Here is a 17119-nt window from a genome sequence, read left to right on the forward strand (position 1 = left end):
TAATTGTTACCTATTTAATACTAAGTAAATATTAACATGTACATGTATTTGATAAAGTACAGATATAACAAAGAAACTGCCCGGTATCCGACGTAAGAGTACACTTTTTACTGCACGCGTAGTCGGGTGCGTTCACTACGAGGACACTTGTACTCAACTACGCGTGAAGTATGAGTACAGAATCGTCCCATACAGGACATTTTTTTGTGTTATCCTAGTATATTATCCGACAGTTAAGAATAGAATCTGATCAAATTTTGAAGTTGAACATGTGGGAATTTTTTATTTTTGCCACGGACCATTTAATTTTCATGGAGGAAGGGGCCTGGTAGTTTTTAGAAAACAATATTCTGACCCTGATTTTGACTTAAAAAATCTGCTGCCTCAATATTTTGTCATATGAAAAAAAAATTGTCAACAAAATTTTCCTGCATAAACTGTAATAGAAAACAGAGAAAATGTGTCTGAGACACAGATGCCCCCGCCAAACAGGAAGTAGACGAATGACAGACCTGAAAAGGGGAGACACGGTACGATTCACCTTGATAAGCTTCAGACCAAAAAAGTTTGGCATGTGAAACGGACGAAGACATATTCTAACAGAAGTGCAAATACCAGTCCTCCCTTTTGTGTATACATATGAGAAAACATATCAAAGTTATTGATTGAATTCAAATCCATCACACATACGGTACACATTGTAGTCCGTAAAAATAAAGGACTTCATTCCTATCAAACACCTTTTTAGTTGTTTACCACTATATTTCTTTTAGTTTTGGGTAAAATTGTAAAGGAAATAATACTATCAAGACGTCCTTCCATAAATTTTTTTTTCTGTTCTGACTTTGAAGAAATGACTAGTTTTCGCCCAATCGAAATGGTGCATGGACATATTTTGTTTCATATGATTAGAATTATTTTCAATATTATCGGTATTAAACTTGATTATCGACACATGAAAGTGTGTCAGCATTGTCAATCTTTTTAACGTTAAAGTACCAATAGTTCGGTCACTACTCAATTAAGTTTGTCGATAACGTAGCTAATTTTGACGGTAAAGAAACATCAATTCGATCACTTCTCTGTTACGGGCTGTATAAAGAACTCCGTCCATGCTTTTGTATGTCCGTCTTTTAACAGTACCAAATGAGTTCGTTACGGCAATCTTCTGAAATTGACACGAAAAAGAAACAAGCACATCTAGTCTGGTATAATCAAATGCTCTGTAAGTTAACCAGTGCCATCTTTCATTTCTTTTTTATTTATTTTCCATAATTTTGCCTTATGTAGGACAGAGGACAAAAACAGACTTTCAATACAAAAGCGGCGTGAAAGGTTATTTCAAACAATTTTCCATTCCGACGGATGGCATTTCTGCAGGTTTATATTGTGCGGCAACAACATCATAAAGATCTGAAACTGATACATGCTTAATCTCTAGTATTATAAAGCCACGTAGGTGAATATAGTTGTCATTCTTGGAAATTTAAATGTGGGTTTCAAACCTCCAATTTGCGATTTTTTTTTCAAATAGTGCGCCAGCAAGGAAAGTTTGTACATGTACTATGGCGTCAGATGCAATGTTCTGAAGAAAGACAACTCTTTTCTTCAAAAAGAACGAGAAAAAAAACATGAAAATTACTCATAACTTTTTTGAAAGGACAGTGACATACACTTTTTTTGCTTTATTTTGAAGAGTACATATGGCACTTTCCTTCTTTAAATTTTTATGAAGAAATCACTGGTAGATATTTTTAATACTGGAAACATTTTTCAGTTTAACGTTAAGTTTTGGCGGAAATGAAATAAATCATATTTTTAAAGATCAAATCAATATGAGCCTTAAACTCTTGAACCTGTATTTGAAAGATACAAATCTACTGTTTAACATGAAACAAGAATTATGCTTGTAGGTTTGATATAAAGCATTTTTTGAGAGTTTATATAACAAGCAAATATTATGTTACTATTCGGGAAAACACGAAACTGAGGTTGCTATAGTGACAAAACTAAATTTATGACCCCCAATTTTTTTCATCATATTTTGTTCCTCAAATCATGCAACACCTTAACACAAATTTTGAAGGAAAAATCACTGATAGAAATGAATAGGCTGTTTGGTCTTTAACTGAGAAATCAATGTAATTCATTGCAACCAATGTAATAAACAACTATATTGTTTGGATTATGACACTTATCAATACAATAGCTCGTCACTAATTAACATCTGATTGCTGTGTTGTCAAAAGGTGAGACACTTTAGTGTAGCCAATTTAATTATTATGAAAACAGGTTTTCAATTAAGTATGCTCATTAATTAAATCTGTTTAACAACACAAAAGACTACATATTAGCAGTATAATGTACAAAAACTTTCAAATTTTGATAAATCTTGGAACATACAGGGAAATTTACGCTTGGTCAAATTTTTGTTTCTTTAGCTACTGCAAAAAAAATCAAAAATTAAACACACACAAAACTACAGGCTCTAAAGTGCATGTGTCGCTGCTCACCTTGGTCTATGTGCATATTAAACAAAGGACACAGATGGATTCAAGACAAAATGGTGTTTTGGTGATGTGTTTGTTGATCTTACTCTACTGAACGATTTTTGATGCCTACAATTACCTCTATCTATAATGAACTTGGTCCAGTAGTTTCAGTGGAAATTATTTTGTAAAATTTTACAAAATTTATGAAGATCATTAAAAATTGATTATAAAGGGCTATAACTCCTTAAGGGGTCAAATGACCATTTTGGTATTGTAGACTTATTTGTAGGTCTTACTTTGCTGTACATTAGGCCAACTAAAATTAATTAGTAGATTTTCATCCAAATTTTTGAAAAAAATGGGGCGGGTGGGAGGATTTTATTTTTTTAATTTTATTTCATATGAAACCCTTGTCATGAGTTTTTCATACCGCGGGGTATATGCTAGTAGGAAACAAGCTTGTATAACGGATATACATGCTGTATAAGGATTCCTACACTATTTTTCAAACTCTAAATAAAACAAGAATGTGTCCACAGTACACGGATGCCCCACTCACACTATCATTTTCTATGTTTAAAGGACTGTGAAATTGGAATAAATTCTCTAATTTGGCATTAAAATTAGAATGATCTTATCAAAGGGAACATGTATACTAAGTTTCAAGTTGATTGGACTTCTACTTTATCAAAAACTACCTTGACCAAAAACTTTAACCTGAAATTTGCACTATCATTTTCTATGTTCAGTGAACCGTAAAATTGGGGTCAAAACTCTAATTTGGCATTTAAATTAGAAAGATCATATCATAGGGCACATGTATACTAAGTTTCAAGTTGATTGGACTTAAACTTCATCAAAAACTACCTTGACCAAAAACTTTAACCTGAAGCCAAAAACTTTAACCTGAAATTTGCACTATCATTTTCTATGTTCAGTGAACCGTAAAATTGGGGTCAAAACTCTAATTTGGCATTTAAATTAGAAAGATCATATCATAGGGCACATGTATACTAAGTTTCAAGTTGATTGGACTTCAACTTCATCAAAAACTACCTTGACCAAAAACTTTAACCTGAAGCCAAAAACTTTAACCTGAAATTTGCACTATCATTTTCTATGTTCAGTGAACCGTAAAATTGGGGTCAAAACTCTAATTTGGCATTTAAATTAGAAAGATCATATCATAGGGCACATGTATACTAAGTTTCAAGTTGATTGGACTTCAACTTCATCAAAAACTACCTTGACCAAAAACTTTAACCTGAAGCCAAAAACTTTAACCTGAAATTTGCACTATCATTTTCTATCAGTGAACCGTAAAATTGGGGTAAAATCTCTAATTTGGCATTAAAATTAGAAAGATCATATCATAGGGAACATGTGTACCAAGTTTGAAGTCGATTGGACTTCAACTTCATCAAAAACTACCTCGACCAAAAACTTTAACCTGAAGCGGGACAGACGGACGAACGGACGAACGAACGGACGAACGAACGGACGAACGAACGGACGAACGGACGCACAGACCAGAAAACATAATGCCCCTCTACTATCGTAGGTGGGGCATAAAAACCACTGTTATACATGCAATTGCCGCTTTAGAAACCTATTTATAGTAGACATCAAAAAGAAGAGAAATGCTCTCTTCAGTCTTCAGTTAGACTACTAGTATACCTACACCACATTTATTTTGCTTTCTAAGCAATGGTTTGTAGTCGTCATAAAATCAATTAAATGTTTTGGTACAATTGTATGCAACACAAGTATTACGAGTACAGAATAAAATGTAAACTCAGTGTTGAAAGAAATTATGATGTAAAACATGAACTTAACCAAAAAATTAGTTGTGGCTTAATGACTAAATTGATGGTAGGGACAGTAACAGAGGGTGTTTGCTGTTTGTCAACAAAAACAAAAGCCATGGGTGAATAGAAGGGCTTGTTATAATTAAAATGCATGTTTGTCGACATTATTTTCCCAATATATGGTCATAATTCAAACAAGTTCATGCTTGTGTCAATTTCTTTAATCCAGTCATGTTTTTTGTACCAATTTGTTCTACAATTCTTGCGCTTTGGATATCATTCACAGTCCAAATTTCCTGACACAAAGTCATTGCATAAATAAAGAAAAAAACACGATTTTCGATTCACTTGTGACTACCGGTGACTACCGCAATTTGCGTTCAAGGACAAGGCGTTTTACTTGTAACTTGAATATTTCATGCCCTTCTCGTTATCAATCTCTATTCTCGGTAGATGATGTTGTCATCATAGAGCAGTAGAATATTTAGACTTAATCATTTTCGATGGGATTACTCCGACAAAGAAATACAAAAAAGAAATTTGAAACAGGAAGTTTTGATTGAAACGAAATTATCGATGGTTCCTTGTAACGGACATGACCAAAATCCGGAAATCGTATTTTTGTTAAATAAAATAAATCGGGGCGGGACAATTTCAAAGGGTGGGCGGGGATGAAAATCTAGCAATTAATTTTAATTGGCCTTATTGCTGTTTACAGTTTATCTCTATCTATAATAATATTCAAGACAACAACCAAAAGCTGGTAATTTTCTTAAAATTACCAATTCAGGGGCAGCAACCCAACTACGGGTTGCCTGAATGGTCAAACAATTCAATGGCAGATAGATCTTGACCTAATGAACATTTTGTTTTTGAAAGATTTGCTTGAAATGCTTTGGGTTTAGATATATGAGCCAAAAACTGCATTTTACCCTATGTACTATTATTAGCCATGTCGGCCATCTTCGTTCGCGGGTAGGTTCATCAGACACAATTTTTTTAAACTATATACACTAATGATGATTGTTTACAACCTTGGTTAAATTCATCTTAGTAGTTTCAGAGGAGAAGATTTGTGTAAAAGATAACAAAAATTTACAAAAAACTGTTAAAAATTGACTATAAAAGCGCAATAACTCCTTAAGGACTCAACTGATCATTTTTGTCATGTTGACTTATTTGTAGATCTTACTTTGCTGAACATTATTGATGTTTACAGCTTATCTCTATTTATAATAATATTCAAGATAATAACCAAATACAGCAATTTCTTTAAAATTACTTATTAAGGGGCAGCAACCTAACAATGGGTTGTCCAATTCATCTGAAAAATTTCAGGGCAGATAGACCTTGACCTGATAAACATTATTACCTCCTGTCAGATTTGCTCTAAATGCTTTAGTTTCAGAGATATAAGCCAAAATCTACATTTTACCCCTATGTTCTATTTTTAACCATGGCAGCCATCTTGATTGGTTGTTCGGGTCACCAAACATATTTTTTAAGCTAAATACCCTAATGATGATTGTTGCAAAGTTTGGTTAAATTTAACCCAGTAGTTTCAGAGAAGAAGATTTTTGTAAAAGTATACAGACAACGGACGCCAAGTGATGAGAAAAGCTCACTTTGCCCTTTGGGCCAGGTGTGCTTAAAAAAACAATATTTGGTCACTAATAATGCACTACGCACATAATTTAAATTGGTTTTAGATTTATATCACATTGTCCTGGTGGGTTTAGATTTATATTACATTGACCTGGTTGGTTTAGATTTATATTACATGGACCTGGTGGGTTTATATTTATATCCCATTGACCTGTTGGTTTAGATTTATATCACATGGACCTGCTGGGTCTAGATTTATATCACATTGACCTGGTTGGTTAAGATTTATATCACATTTACCTGGTTGGTTTAGATTTATATCACATGGACCTGGTGGGTTTATATATATATATCACATGGACCTGGTTGGTTAAGATTTATATCACATGGACCTGCTGGGTTTATATTTATATCACATGGACCTGGTGGGTCTAGATTTATATCACATGGACCTGGTTGGTTTAGATTTATATCACATGGACCTGCTGGGTCTAGATTTATATCACATCGACATGGTTGGTTAAGATTTATATCACATGGACCTGCTGGGTTTATATTTATATCACATGGACCTGGTGGGTCTAGATTTATATCACATGGACCTGGTTGGTTTAGATTTATATCACATTGACCTGCTGGGTTTATATTTATATCACATGGACCTGGTTGGTTAAGATTTATATCACATTGACCTGGTTGGTTTAGATTTATATCACATTGACCTGGTGGGTTTATATATATATCACATGGACCTGCTGGGTTTAGATTTATATCGAATTGACCTCTTGGGTCTAGATTCATATCACATTGTCCTGGTGGGTTTAAGTTCATATCAAATTGACCTAATGGGTTTAGATTAAAATCAAATTGACCTATTGGGTTTAAACTTATACCACATTCACCTGTTGGTTTAGATTTATATCACATGGACCTGCTGGGTTTAGATTTCTATCACATTGTCCTGGTGGGTTTATATTTATATCACATGGACCTGTTGGTTTAGATTTATATCACATTGTCTGGTTGGGTTTATATTTATATCACATTGACCTGTTGGTTTAGATTTATATCAAATTCTCCTGCTGGGTTTAAATTTATACCACATGGACCTGCTAGGTTTATATTTATATCGCATTGACCTGTTGGTTTAGATTTATATCAAATTCTCCTACTGGGTTTAAATTTATACCACATGGACCTGCTGGGTTTAGATTTCTATCACATTGTCCTGGTGGGTTTAGAATTATATCACATTGACCTGGTTGGGACTAGATTTATATCACATGGACCTGTTGGTTTAGATTTATATCACATTGTCCTGGTGGGTTTATATCTATATCACATGGACCTGGTGGGTTTAGATTTATATCACATGAACCTGGTTGGTTTTATCAGACTATTACATGGCATTTTTCATTTCGCATGTATTATCAGCCCTAGGTTCAATATCAGTCCAATATCTGAATGGCTTGAGGGCTGATAATACATGAGATATGAAAACTTACATGTATGTTATGATCTTTTTATCATATGCTCAATCAACAATGGAGAAAAATAACAGATTAATACTAGTATAATGATCCTTTGACGTGGTTCTCAACTAGAAGTTCAAAGAATGAAAAGTTCATTGAAGTGGGACCCCAAATGTTGTACATTCGATATGAAGTCTTTCTATCATATACCTGAACAAAACAGAAGAAAAACAGCAGTAAGATATATTCTAATATGGACCAGATAAAAAAATATTCAACAATATACATAATAAACATTGTTTGGAAAAGTCACCATTTTTAAAGTAACTTTCTAAATTATGTGTGAAACTTTTAAAAATGCATTTATTTTTTATTTTTTTAATTTTTTTTCATTTCACACAATACATTTTCCAGAATCCAAATAGTTGTTTTGTACCCTGATTTTCCACTGAAAACATACCATTGAGGTGTATTTTCAGGAATTTGCCAACTCCCAAGTACCACAAGAATGCCATGTGATAACATTACAGAAAGGCATGTGATAATAATCAAAGCATGTGATAAAACTTAACATATCAGCCTGCGAAGCACCAATTCAAAAATTATGGAATTTACAAAAATTTAATGCTATTATCATGCGGTAAAAGTCATGTTATTAAGTCTAAGTATATAATAAAGATTTATATCACATTGACCTGTTGGGACTAGACTTTTATCACATTGAACTGCTGCTGGGACTAGATTTATATCACATTGAACTGTTGGGACTAGATTTATATCACATTGACCTGCTGGGACTAGATTTATATCACATTGACCTGTTGGGACTAGACTTTTATCACATTGAACTGCTGTTGGGACTAGACTTTTATTACATTGAACTGCTGGGATTAGATTTATATCACATTGACCTGCTGGGACTAGATTTATATCACATTGACCTGTTGGGACTAGATTTATATCACATTGACCTGTTGGGACTAGACTTTTATTACATTGAACTGCTGGGATTAGATTTATATCACATTGACCTGTTTTGACTAGATTTATATCACATTGACCTGTTTTGACTAGATTTATATCACATTAAACTGTTTTGACTAGATTTATATCACATTGAACTGCTGGGACTAGATTTATATCACATTGACTTGCTGGGACTAGATTTATATCACATTGACCTTCTGGGACTAGATTTACATCTCATTGACCTGGTTGGTTTATATTTTTATCATATACTTATAGAAAATGATGGTTTAAATGTACCCCATGATAAAACTTATTTTTACATATATATATATTAAATTTGAAGAATTGCCTTAGCCGTGTGATATGACTTTTGTTATCAACTGCTTCTGGTTTTTATCAACTGCTTCTGTTTCATATCGACTGCTACTGTTATTATCGCATGTTTGACTTTGCTGTAACGCTAGTGGAAGACATTTCGACGTCATTCGGCAAATTCCAGAAAATATACCTCACTGGTACGTTTCTTTGTGTAAATCATAACAAAGTTGGATACAAAATTGAATTTAGAAATCAGGAAAATATATTATTAAAAATTGCAAAACAAATATAACAACAAATCATTTTTCAAAAGTTTTGAAAAGTTTTTGTCTGTATGTCTTCTTTTAAAGTATATGATAAAAAGAACATAACTTTCAATGTCGGCTCTCAGGCTGATATTATGACCTAGGGCTGATAAGGGGTCTGATATGAAAAATGCCATGTTATAATCTATATATATCACATTGACCTGTTTGGTTTATATTTATATCACATTGACCTGTTTGGTTTATATTTATATCACATTGACCTGTTTGGTTTATATTTATATCACATATTCGCCATTCGGCTCTGGGGCTGATATTGAACCTAGGGCTGATAATACATGCGATATGAAAAATGCCATGTTATGATCTTTTTATCATATGCTTCAACAATAGAGAAAAATAACAGATTCGTATATTGAATACAGATCCTTGCATGTGGTTCCCAAATAGAAGTTCTAAGAGTGAACGTCGGACCCCAAATTTAGTACATTCGATATGACTGAATCTTTCTATCATATGCATCAAAAGAGAAGAAAAACATTTTAATATGGACGAATCGATAAAAAAAATCAATTTAACAATCTACATAATGAACACTGTTTGGAAAAGTCAAATTGTATAAAAGTTGCTTTCTAAATTATGTTTGAAAGTTTTAAAAATGCATTTATTTTGGTTTTTTATACTTTCCACTATCCAAATAATTGTTTTGCACACTACTTTGTGATGTTTTTCACTGAAAACGTAGCATTGAGGTGTATTTTCCGGAATTTGCCGAGTATTACCGGAATGCCATGCGATAACGTTACGGAAAGGCATGTGATAACGTTCGAAGCATGTGATAAACTTTTCATATCAGCCCGCTAAGCACCAATTTGAAAAATATGAAATTTACGTTAATTTCATGCTATTATCATACAGTAAAAATCATATGTTATTTAGTCTAAGTATAATGATATATATCACATTGACCTGTTTGGTTTATATTTATATCACATTGACCTGTTTGGTTTATATTTATATCACATGGGCCTGTTTGGTTTAGATTTATTTCACATGGACCTCATAGGTTTATTTTATTTTATATCACATGGACCTTGGGGGTTAAAATTTATATCACATCAGATTAGTGGAACTAGATTTATATCACATTGACCATGTGTGTTCTGTACTTCTAAAAATGTGATAACAAACCTGAAATGACCTGCCAGCATAATGTCTAGATGAACAAGACAAGGCAACTTGCAGTGCCACCTGTGACCATCTTTGTTCTACAAAAGCTTTAGGAGATAACTCCTGAAAGTATTTGATGACAAGTTTAAGGAAATATTCCACCTGTACTGCACTCTGAGTATTTAATGTACGAGGAGTAATGTCTTCACAACTCCAAAGTGGGCGACCTCGTCTGAAAATAAAAAGCAAAATACTGATAAATTATCATTTTCTGCTAAGATAAGATACAAGTTGAAAGTTTATATATATTTTTTACTCAATACATATTTGACCATATTTCTATAATGGATATGGTTTATTAACACTTATAACTATGGGACAGGCAGTGATCAGGAAGGAGGTGCGCCATGCACCTATTGCGCTTATCGACCAGTAATGGCCCATTGAGTGACAAATGTAAGCACCCATGTGGCGCACGATATTTTTCACGTCGAATCGAAAAGTTTAGATGTTGTCAAATGGATTTGCGATCGTGTTCTGTGCCGTCATGTTTGTGTACACAACTGTGTAATGTTCCTCCAATGATAGGAGTACCTATATATTTTTGGGACGTCTCTGGTGTTTTCCTATAGATCCAAGTTTATAAATAATTCAGAACTGTCTATATGCAAACTGTGTAATGAAACAGAAGAAACTTTACCACATTCTATATTAACGTGTCAAAGTCTAGAAGATATCAGAAAACCAATTTTGGAAGATTTAAGTAATTCCTGTAGTGAAGAGTTAGCTGTTTTTAATATGAAAGATGAACAATTTGACATTTTACAACTGATTTTAGATCCTTTTGCTTACATGGCAATGTTAAGAAATGAAAAAGTTTCTAAAGTGATACAGAACATTATTAATTCGTTGGGGGCCATAAAAAAAGAAGAGAAAGTAGATAATAACTTTATATGAACCTTAAGTGACGATTGGTTGTCTACTCTTAAACAGTGATACCTTTAGATAAATATTTTAGATTTTAAAGTATTTAATGAGTTGATGCTGCTTATATTGACAATAAGCCCAATTTTATCATCAAGAATATGATGTACAATGATTCTATAGTTAAACCAATAGCCACTTATAATTCAGAAATTACTTAATATGGATACTTATGTATCAAAATTTAGAGCAGAAAAACATGCAAATAACTCCAAAACAAATATAGACCCCCTTAATTTTACTGATAAATCAAGTTTAGAAAAATTACATTTGTCTTTCTGTAAGTATATCCTTAGAACAAAACCTTCATCAAACATAGCTGTGAGAACAGAGCTAGGGAGATACCAACTAGAGATGTATATAAAACTCAAAGTATACTTTACTTATCAAGATTACTAAATTCTGAAATTAATCCATTATTATATGAATCCTTTTTACTTTCTAAAAGTTTAGATAATTCAGGTTGCTATACCTGGTTTACATATGTTAAAAATATTTTGAAAGAGGTAAACATGGATGTATCCATTCACAAAGGAAACAAAAGAAAAAATTACTCAAAGTTGTTAAAAAAAACCTTAAAACATCAATTCTTAAATTTCTACACAAATATATTTGAAAAAAAATTTGAAAAAATAGATCAAAAAAGAAAATAGTATTTATATAAAAGTTTAAAGCAAAATTTAGAAATGGAAAATACTTAAACTGTAAATCTTTTGAAAAGAGAAGTAACATAACAAAAATGAGAATTAGTGATCATAATTTAATGATAGAAAAAGGAAGACATTTAAAAATACCTAGAGAAAAAAGATTATGCACATCCTGTAATACAATGCAGGCCCGTAGCCAGGAATTTCCAAGGGGGGATTCGTTGGACTCATGAACTCGACATTAACAGTCACAATTTGAACAAAACGTTGACTTTGACAGTGCTTATTTGATTTCAAGGGGGTTCGGCGAACCCCCCGAACCCCCCTGGCTACGGGTATGCAATGGAGGATGAAGCCCATTTTATTTTATACTGTAAAAAAAAATCCTAAACTAAGAGATAGAATTTAATGTCTTTAAACATATGCCAGATTTTATGTCCTTTGCAAGAAAATGAAAAATTTGCCTTTGCCCATCCACCTCAAAAGAAGTAGAAAGCATAGGGTCCTATTTTAAACAGGCATTAGAACTGAGGACAGGGGACTCTTGATTTATTTATAAAATATATTTATATATCATATAGATAGATTGTTTTGCTTTTTTACTTTTTTTGTTTTTAAGGTTTTGTTTGTTAAATGTATTTTGTGTATGTTTATATTATTTGTCACAAAGTTATGGTTCAGAGTTTATATGACAATAAATATTTGAATGTATATAGTATTATTAGTTACATAGTGTGCTAGTGACCTAATACGGTATATATGGGGTCAGTAAATTCCATATGGGGTGAGAGCGAAGCTCGAATCCCCATATGGAATTTACTGACCCCATATATACCGTATTACGTCAATAGCACACTATGTAACAAATTTATCTTACCGACTATCTTAACGTGTAAAATTTAGACTAGTGACCTATCAAAATGAGCAAGACTTCAATACAGTTAGCATTAACATGAGTAAGAAACTACTTCCTTTGATTCTACAAAAAAGCAGATGCCAACAATGACAACTTGTTAGATTTAAATGTGTTTTGTGAATTTATTTATCATCACTTTCTTCGTCTGTTGAAACCTTTAAGATTTTTTCTCAGTACTGTTTTGTTTTTCTAAAGGGACGTAACACCACTACTAACCATGTATGAAATAAGCCCGCCTCCTTATTACCTTATATGGAATATAAAGGGACGTAACTCCACTACTAACCGTGTATGAAATAAACCCCGCCTCCCAACTAACCTAATATTAAATATACACGGTTTCCACGAGGACGCTTTTAACCAATCATATTCCTAGAAATGTATAGGAGGTAAGATAAACAGTGATATTGGTGGTAGATATTTAATTCATGTTGTGAACTCCATTACTCGGAAGAGGTGTGCCTACATTGGCAGAATATATATTACAGATTACAGATTATGGTAATAATAGAGCCAAGTGGTATAACTAAGTACCCAAACAAGAATGTGTCCAAAGTACACTGATGCCCCACTCGCACTATCATTTTCCATGTTCAATGGACCATGAAATTGGATAAAAAATATAATTAGGCATTAAAATTAGAAAGATCATATCATAAGGAACATGTGTACTAAGTTTCAAGTTGATTGGACTTCAACTTCATCAAAAACTACCTTGACCAAAAACTTTAACCTGAAACATGCACTTTCATTTTCTATGTTCAGTGGACCGTGAAATTGGGGTCAAAAGTTTAATTTGGCTTTAAAATTAGAAAGATCATATCATAAGGAACATGTGTACTAAGTTTCAAGTTGATTGGACTTCAACTTCATCAAAAACTACCTTGACCAAAAACTTTAACCTGAAACATGCACTTTCATTTTCTATGTCCAGTGGACCGTGAAATTGGGGTCAAAAGTTTAATTTGGCTTTAAAATTAGAAAGATCATATCATAAGGAACATGTGTACTAAGTTTCAAGTTGATTGGACTTCAACTTCATCAAAAACTACCTTGACCAAAAACTTTAACCTGAAACATGCACTTTCATTTTCTATGTTCAGTGGACCGTGAAATTGGGGTCAAAAGTTTAATTTGGCTTTAAAATTAGAAAGATCATATCATAAGGAACATGTGTACTAAGTTTCAAGTTGATTGGACTTCAACTTCATCAAAAACTACCTTGACCAAAAACTTTAACCTGAAACATGCACTTTCATTTTCTATGTCCAGTGGACCGTGAAATTGGGGTCAAAAGTTTAATTTGGCTTTAAAATTAGAAAGATCATATCATAAGGAACATGTGTACTAAGTTTCAAGTTGATTGGACTTCAACTTCATCAAAAACTACCTTGACCAAAAACTTTAACCTGAAACATGCACTTTCATTTTCTATGTCCAGTGGACCGTGAAATTGGGGTCAAAAGTTTAATTTGGCTTTAAAATTAGAAAGATCATATCATAAGGAACATGTGTACTAAGTTTCAAGTTGATTGGACTTCAACTTCATCAAAAACTACCTTGACCAAAAACTTTAACCTGAAACATGCACTTTCATTTTCTATGTTCAGTGGACCGTGAAATTGGGGTCAAAAGTTTAATTTGGCTTTAAAATTAGAAAGATCATATCATAAGGAACATGTGTACTAAGTTTCAAGTTGATTGGACTTCAACTTCATCAAAAACTACCTTGACCAAAAACTTTAACCTGAAGCGGGACAGACGGACGAACGAACAGACGAACGAACGAACGAACGAACGGACGGACGAACGAACGAACGGACGCACAGACCAGAAAACATAATGCCCCTCTACTATCGTAGGTGGGGCATAAAAACTCTAATCATAATCTTTTAATTATTTCGATTAAAACCAGTTGTTCTGCAGGGTGCAGCTTATATGACCGCAGAGGTTGAACCCTGAACAGTTTGGGCAAGTATGGACACAACATTCAAGCTGGATTCAGCTCTAAATTTGGATTGTGATTAAATAGTTGACACACAGTATAGGTTTCTGACACAGGATGAATATGGTCTAATGAACAATTCACTATGCTGTTGAATATTAATCCTCTCAAAAAAAATGTTTGAAAAAATTTTCTTTATTTAAGAAATTTGAAATGAGAAAAATTGAACCCTCCCCCCCCCTAATTTTTTTTCTCACATCCCCCTTTCCCTTATTCCAAAACTGATCTCAATTCAACTTTCTAATGGAGCTTGCAACAATAGCTAATCATTTAAATACATCATAAATTAAAATGTAAAAAAAGTGCTTGTAATCACTGAATGGTAAAGATTGTTTTAATTTATTAGTTGGTAGTAAAAGTGAGTATACATTGTATATTGTATAAAACAATGATTTAAGTTGATTCAATTACTATTCTGGACAAAGAAAGATAACTCCAATTTTCAAAGAATATTTCATAAAAACTGCAATTGAAAATTTCTTGCTATTGCGCAATATTGTGAAATTAGATATTTCTTGTCATTGCACAATACTGAGCAATTGAAGATCTCTTGCTATTGCACAATACTGTGCAATTGAAGATTTCTTGCTATTGCACAATACTGTGCAATTGAAAATTTCTTGCTATTGCACAATACTGTGCAATTGAAGATTTCTTGCTATTGCGCAATACTGTGCAATTGAAAATTTCTTGCTATTGCACAATACTTAATATAATAATGTTGGACCCCGATTTGGACCAACTTGAAAACTGAGCCCATAATTAACAAGAATGTGTCCATAGTACACAGACGCCCCACTCGCACTATAATTTTCTATGTCCAGTGGACCGTAAAATTAGGGTCAAAACTTTAATTTGGAATTAAAATTAGAAAGATCATATCATAAGGAACATGTGTACTAAGTTTCAAGTTGATGTAACTTTAACTTCATCAAAAACTACCTTGATCAAAAACTTTAACCTGAACTTCGCACTATCATTTTCTATGTTCAGTGGACCATGAAATTGGGGTCAAAACTATAATTTGGCATTGAAATTAGAAAGATCATATCATGGGAAACATGTGTACTATGTTTCAAGTTGATTAGACTTAAACTTCTTCAAAAACTACCTTTACCAAAAACTTTAACCTGAAGCGAACAGACACAGAGATGGACGAACGGACGGAGGCACAGACCAGAAAACATAATGTCCCTCTACTATCGTAGGTGGGGCATTAAAATCTAAGTACATGTTTAGATTCAGCATATCAAAGAACCCCAAAAATTCAATTTTTGTTAAAATCAAGCTAAGTTTAATTTTGGGCCCTTTGGACCTTAATGTTCTCCAATTTGAAAACAGAACCAAAAATTAAGAATCTGAATACACGGTTAAATTTGGCATATCAAAGAACCCCAATAATTCATTTTTTGATCAAATCAAACAAAGTTTAATTTTGGACCCTTTTGGTCCCTAATTCGTTAACTCCCGAAATCAATCCAAACCTTCCTTTTGTGGTTATAAACCTTGTGTTAAAATTTCATAGATTTCTATAAACTAATACTAAAGTTATTGTGCAAAAACCAAGAAAAATGCTTATTTAGGACCTGTTTTTTGCCCCTAATTCTTAAACTGTTGGGACTAAAACTCCCAAAATCAATCCCAATTTTCCTTTTGTGGTCATAGACCTTATTATAAATTTCATAGATTTCTGTTCACTTATACTGAAGTTGTTGTGCGAAAACCAAGAAAAATGCTTATTTTGGCCCTTTTTGGCCCCTAATTCCTAAACTGTTGGGACCAAAACACCAAAAATCAATCCCAACCTTCTTTTTTTGGTCATAAACCTTGTGTTTAAATTTAATAGATTTCTATTAGCTTTTTCTCAAGTTAGAGTGCGAAAACCAAATGTCTTTGGACGCCGCTGATGTCGCCTATCTGATACCAATCTACGACCATATAAAAACCAAAGCCTTTTTATGAATATAGCATTTGTCTCCATATAAGGCGCTTAACTGTCCTTGTCATTTTTTTTTGGTCTTTGGATCGTTTTGGAATTTTGTAAACATTGCTTCAGCGAATTGGTATTTTGTTCTATCAATTAATGATACTCTCTACTGTTATTCTTATCATTGTGATGAAGTAATAATAATACAAGAAGTGAAGAGGAAATGGCAGAAACGTCCTGTTATACAGAACGTCTGGAATAAGTATGGTATTGACGAAGACCCAAATTTAATGTAAAAAAATGAACATTAACAAGGCAATTGCAACAGTACCAGTTTTAACATTGTAAATAAAGGTTATCTTAAATATTGCCCAGTTTGGAAGAAGTTTTTGTATATTAATTGAAATTACAAAATCACAGGAACAATATCCATGATATTAATTATAATCATAAAGGTAAGTACCACCATCTCTTTGCTGAAATAAACTGTGTCCTTTTTTTTTTACTGTAGTCAATTCAAATTGCCCACTCATATTACAA

At 32.9% G+C, this 17119-nt stretch overlaps 1 protein-coding gene across 7 annotated transcripts in view; it reads right to left on the bottom strand.

Moving 5' to 3' along the window:
• The window catches only part of LOC143042521 (protein furry-like), a 373316-nt gene that overhangs the window by 200985 nt on the left and 155212 nt on the right, over positions 1-17119 (bottom strand). For all 7 annotated transcript variants that reach the window (XM_076214885.1, XM_076214883.1, XM_076214882.1 and 4 more), the window contains one exon: positions 10122-10332. In XM_076214885.1, the coding sequence (XP_076071000.1) occupies positions 10122-10332 (211 nt within the window). The remainder of the gene's footprint in view (positions 1-10121; positions 10333-17119) is intronic.

The sequence above is a fragment of the Mytilus galloprovincialis genome, chromosome 8 (genome assembly GCF_965363235.1).
Source record: "Mytilus galloprovincialis chromosome 8, xbMytGall1.hap1.1, whole genome shotgun sequence".
Classification (NCBI taxonomy): domain Eukaryota; kingdom Metazoa; phylum Mollusca; class Bivalvia; order Mytilida; family Mytilidae; genus Mytilus; species Mytilus galloprovincialis.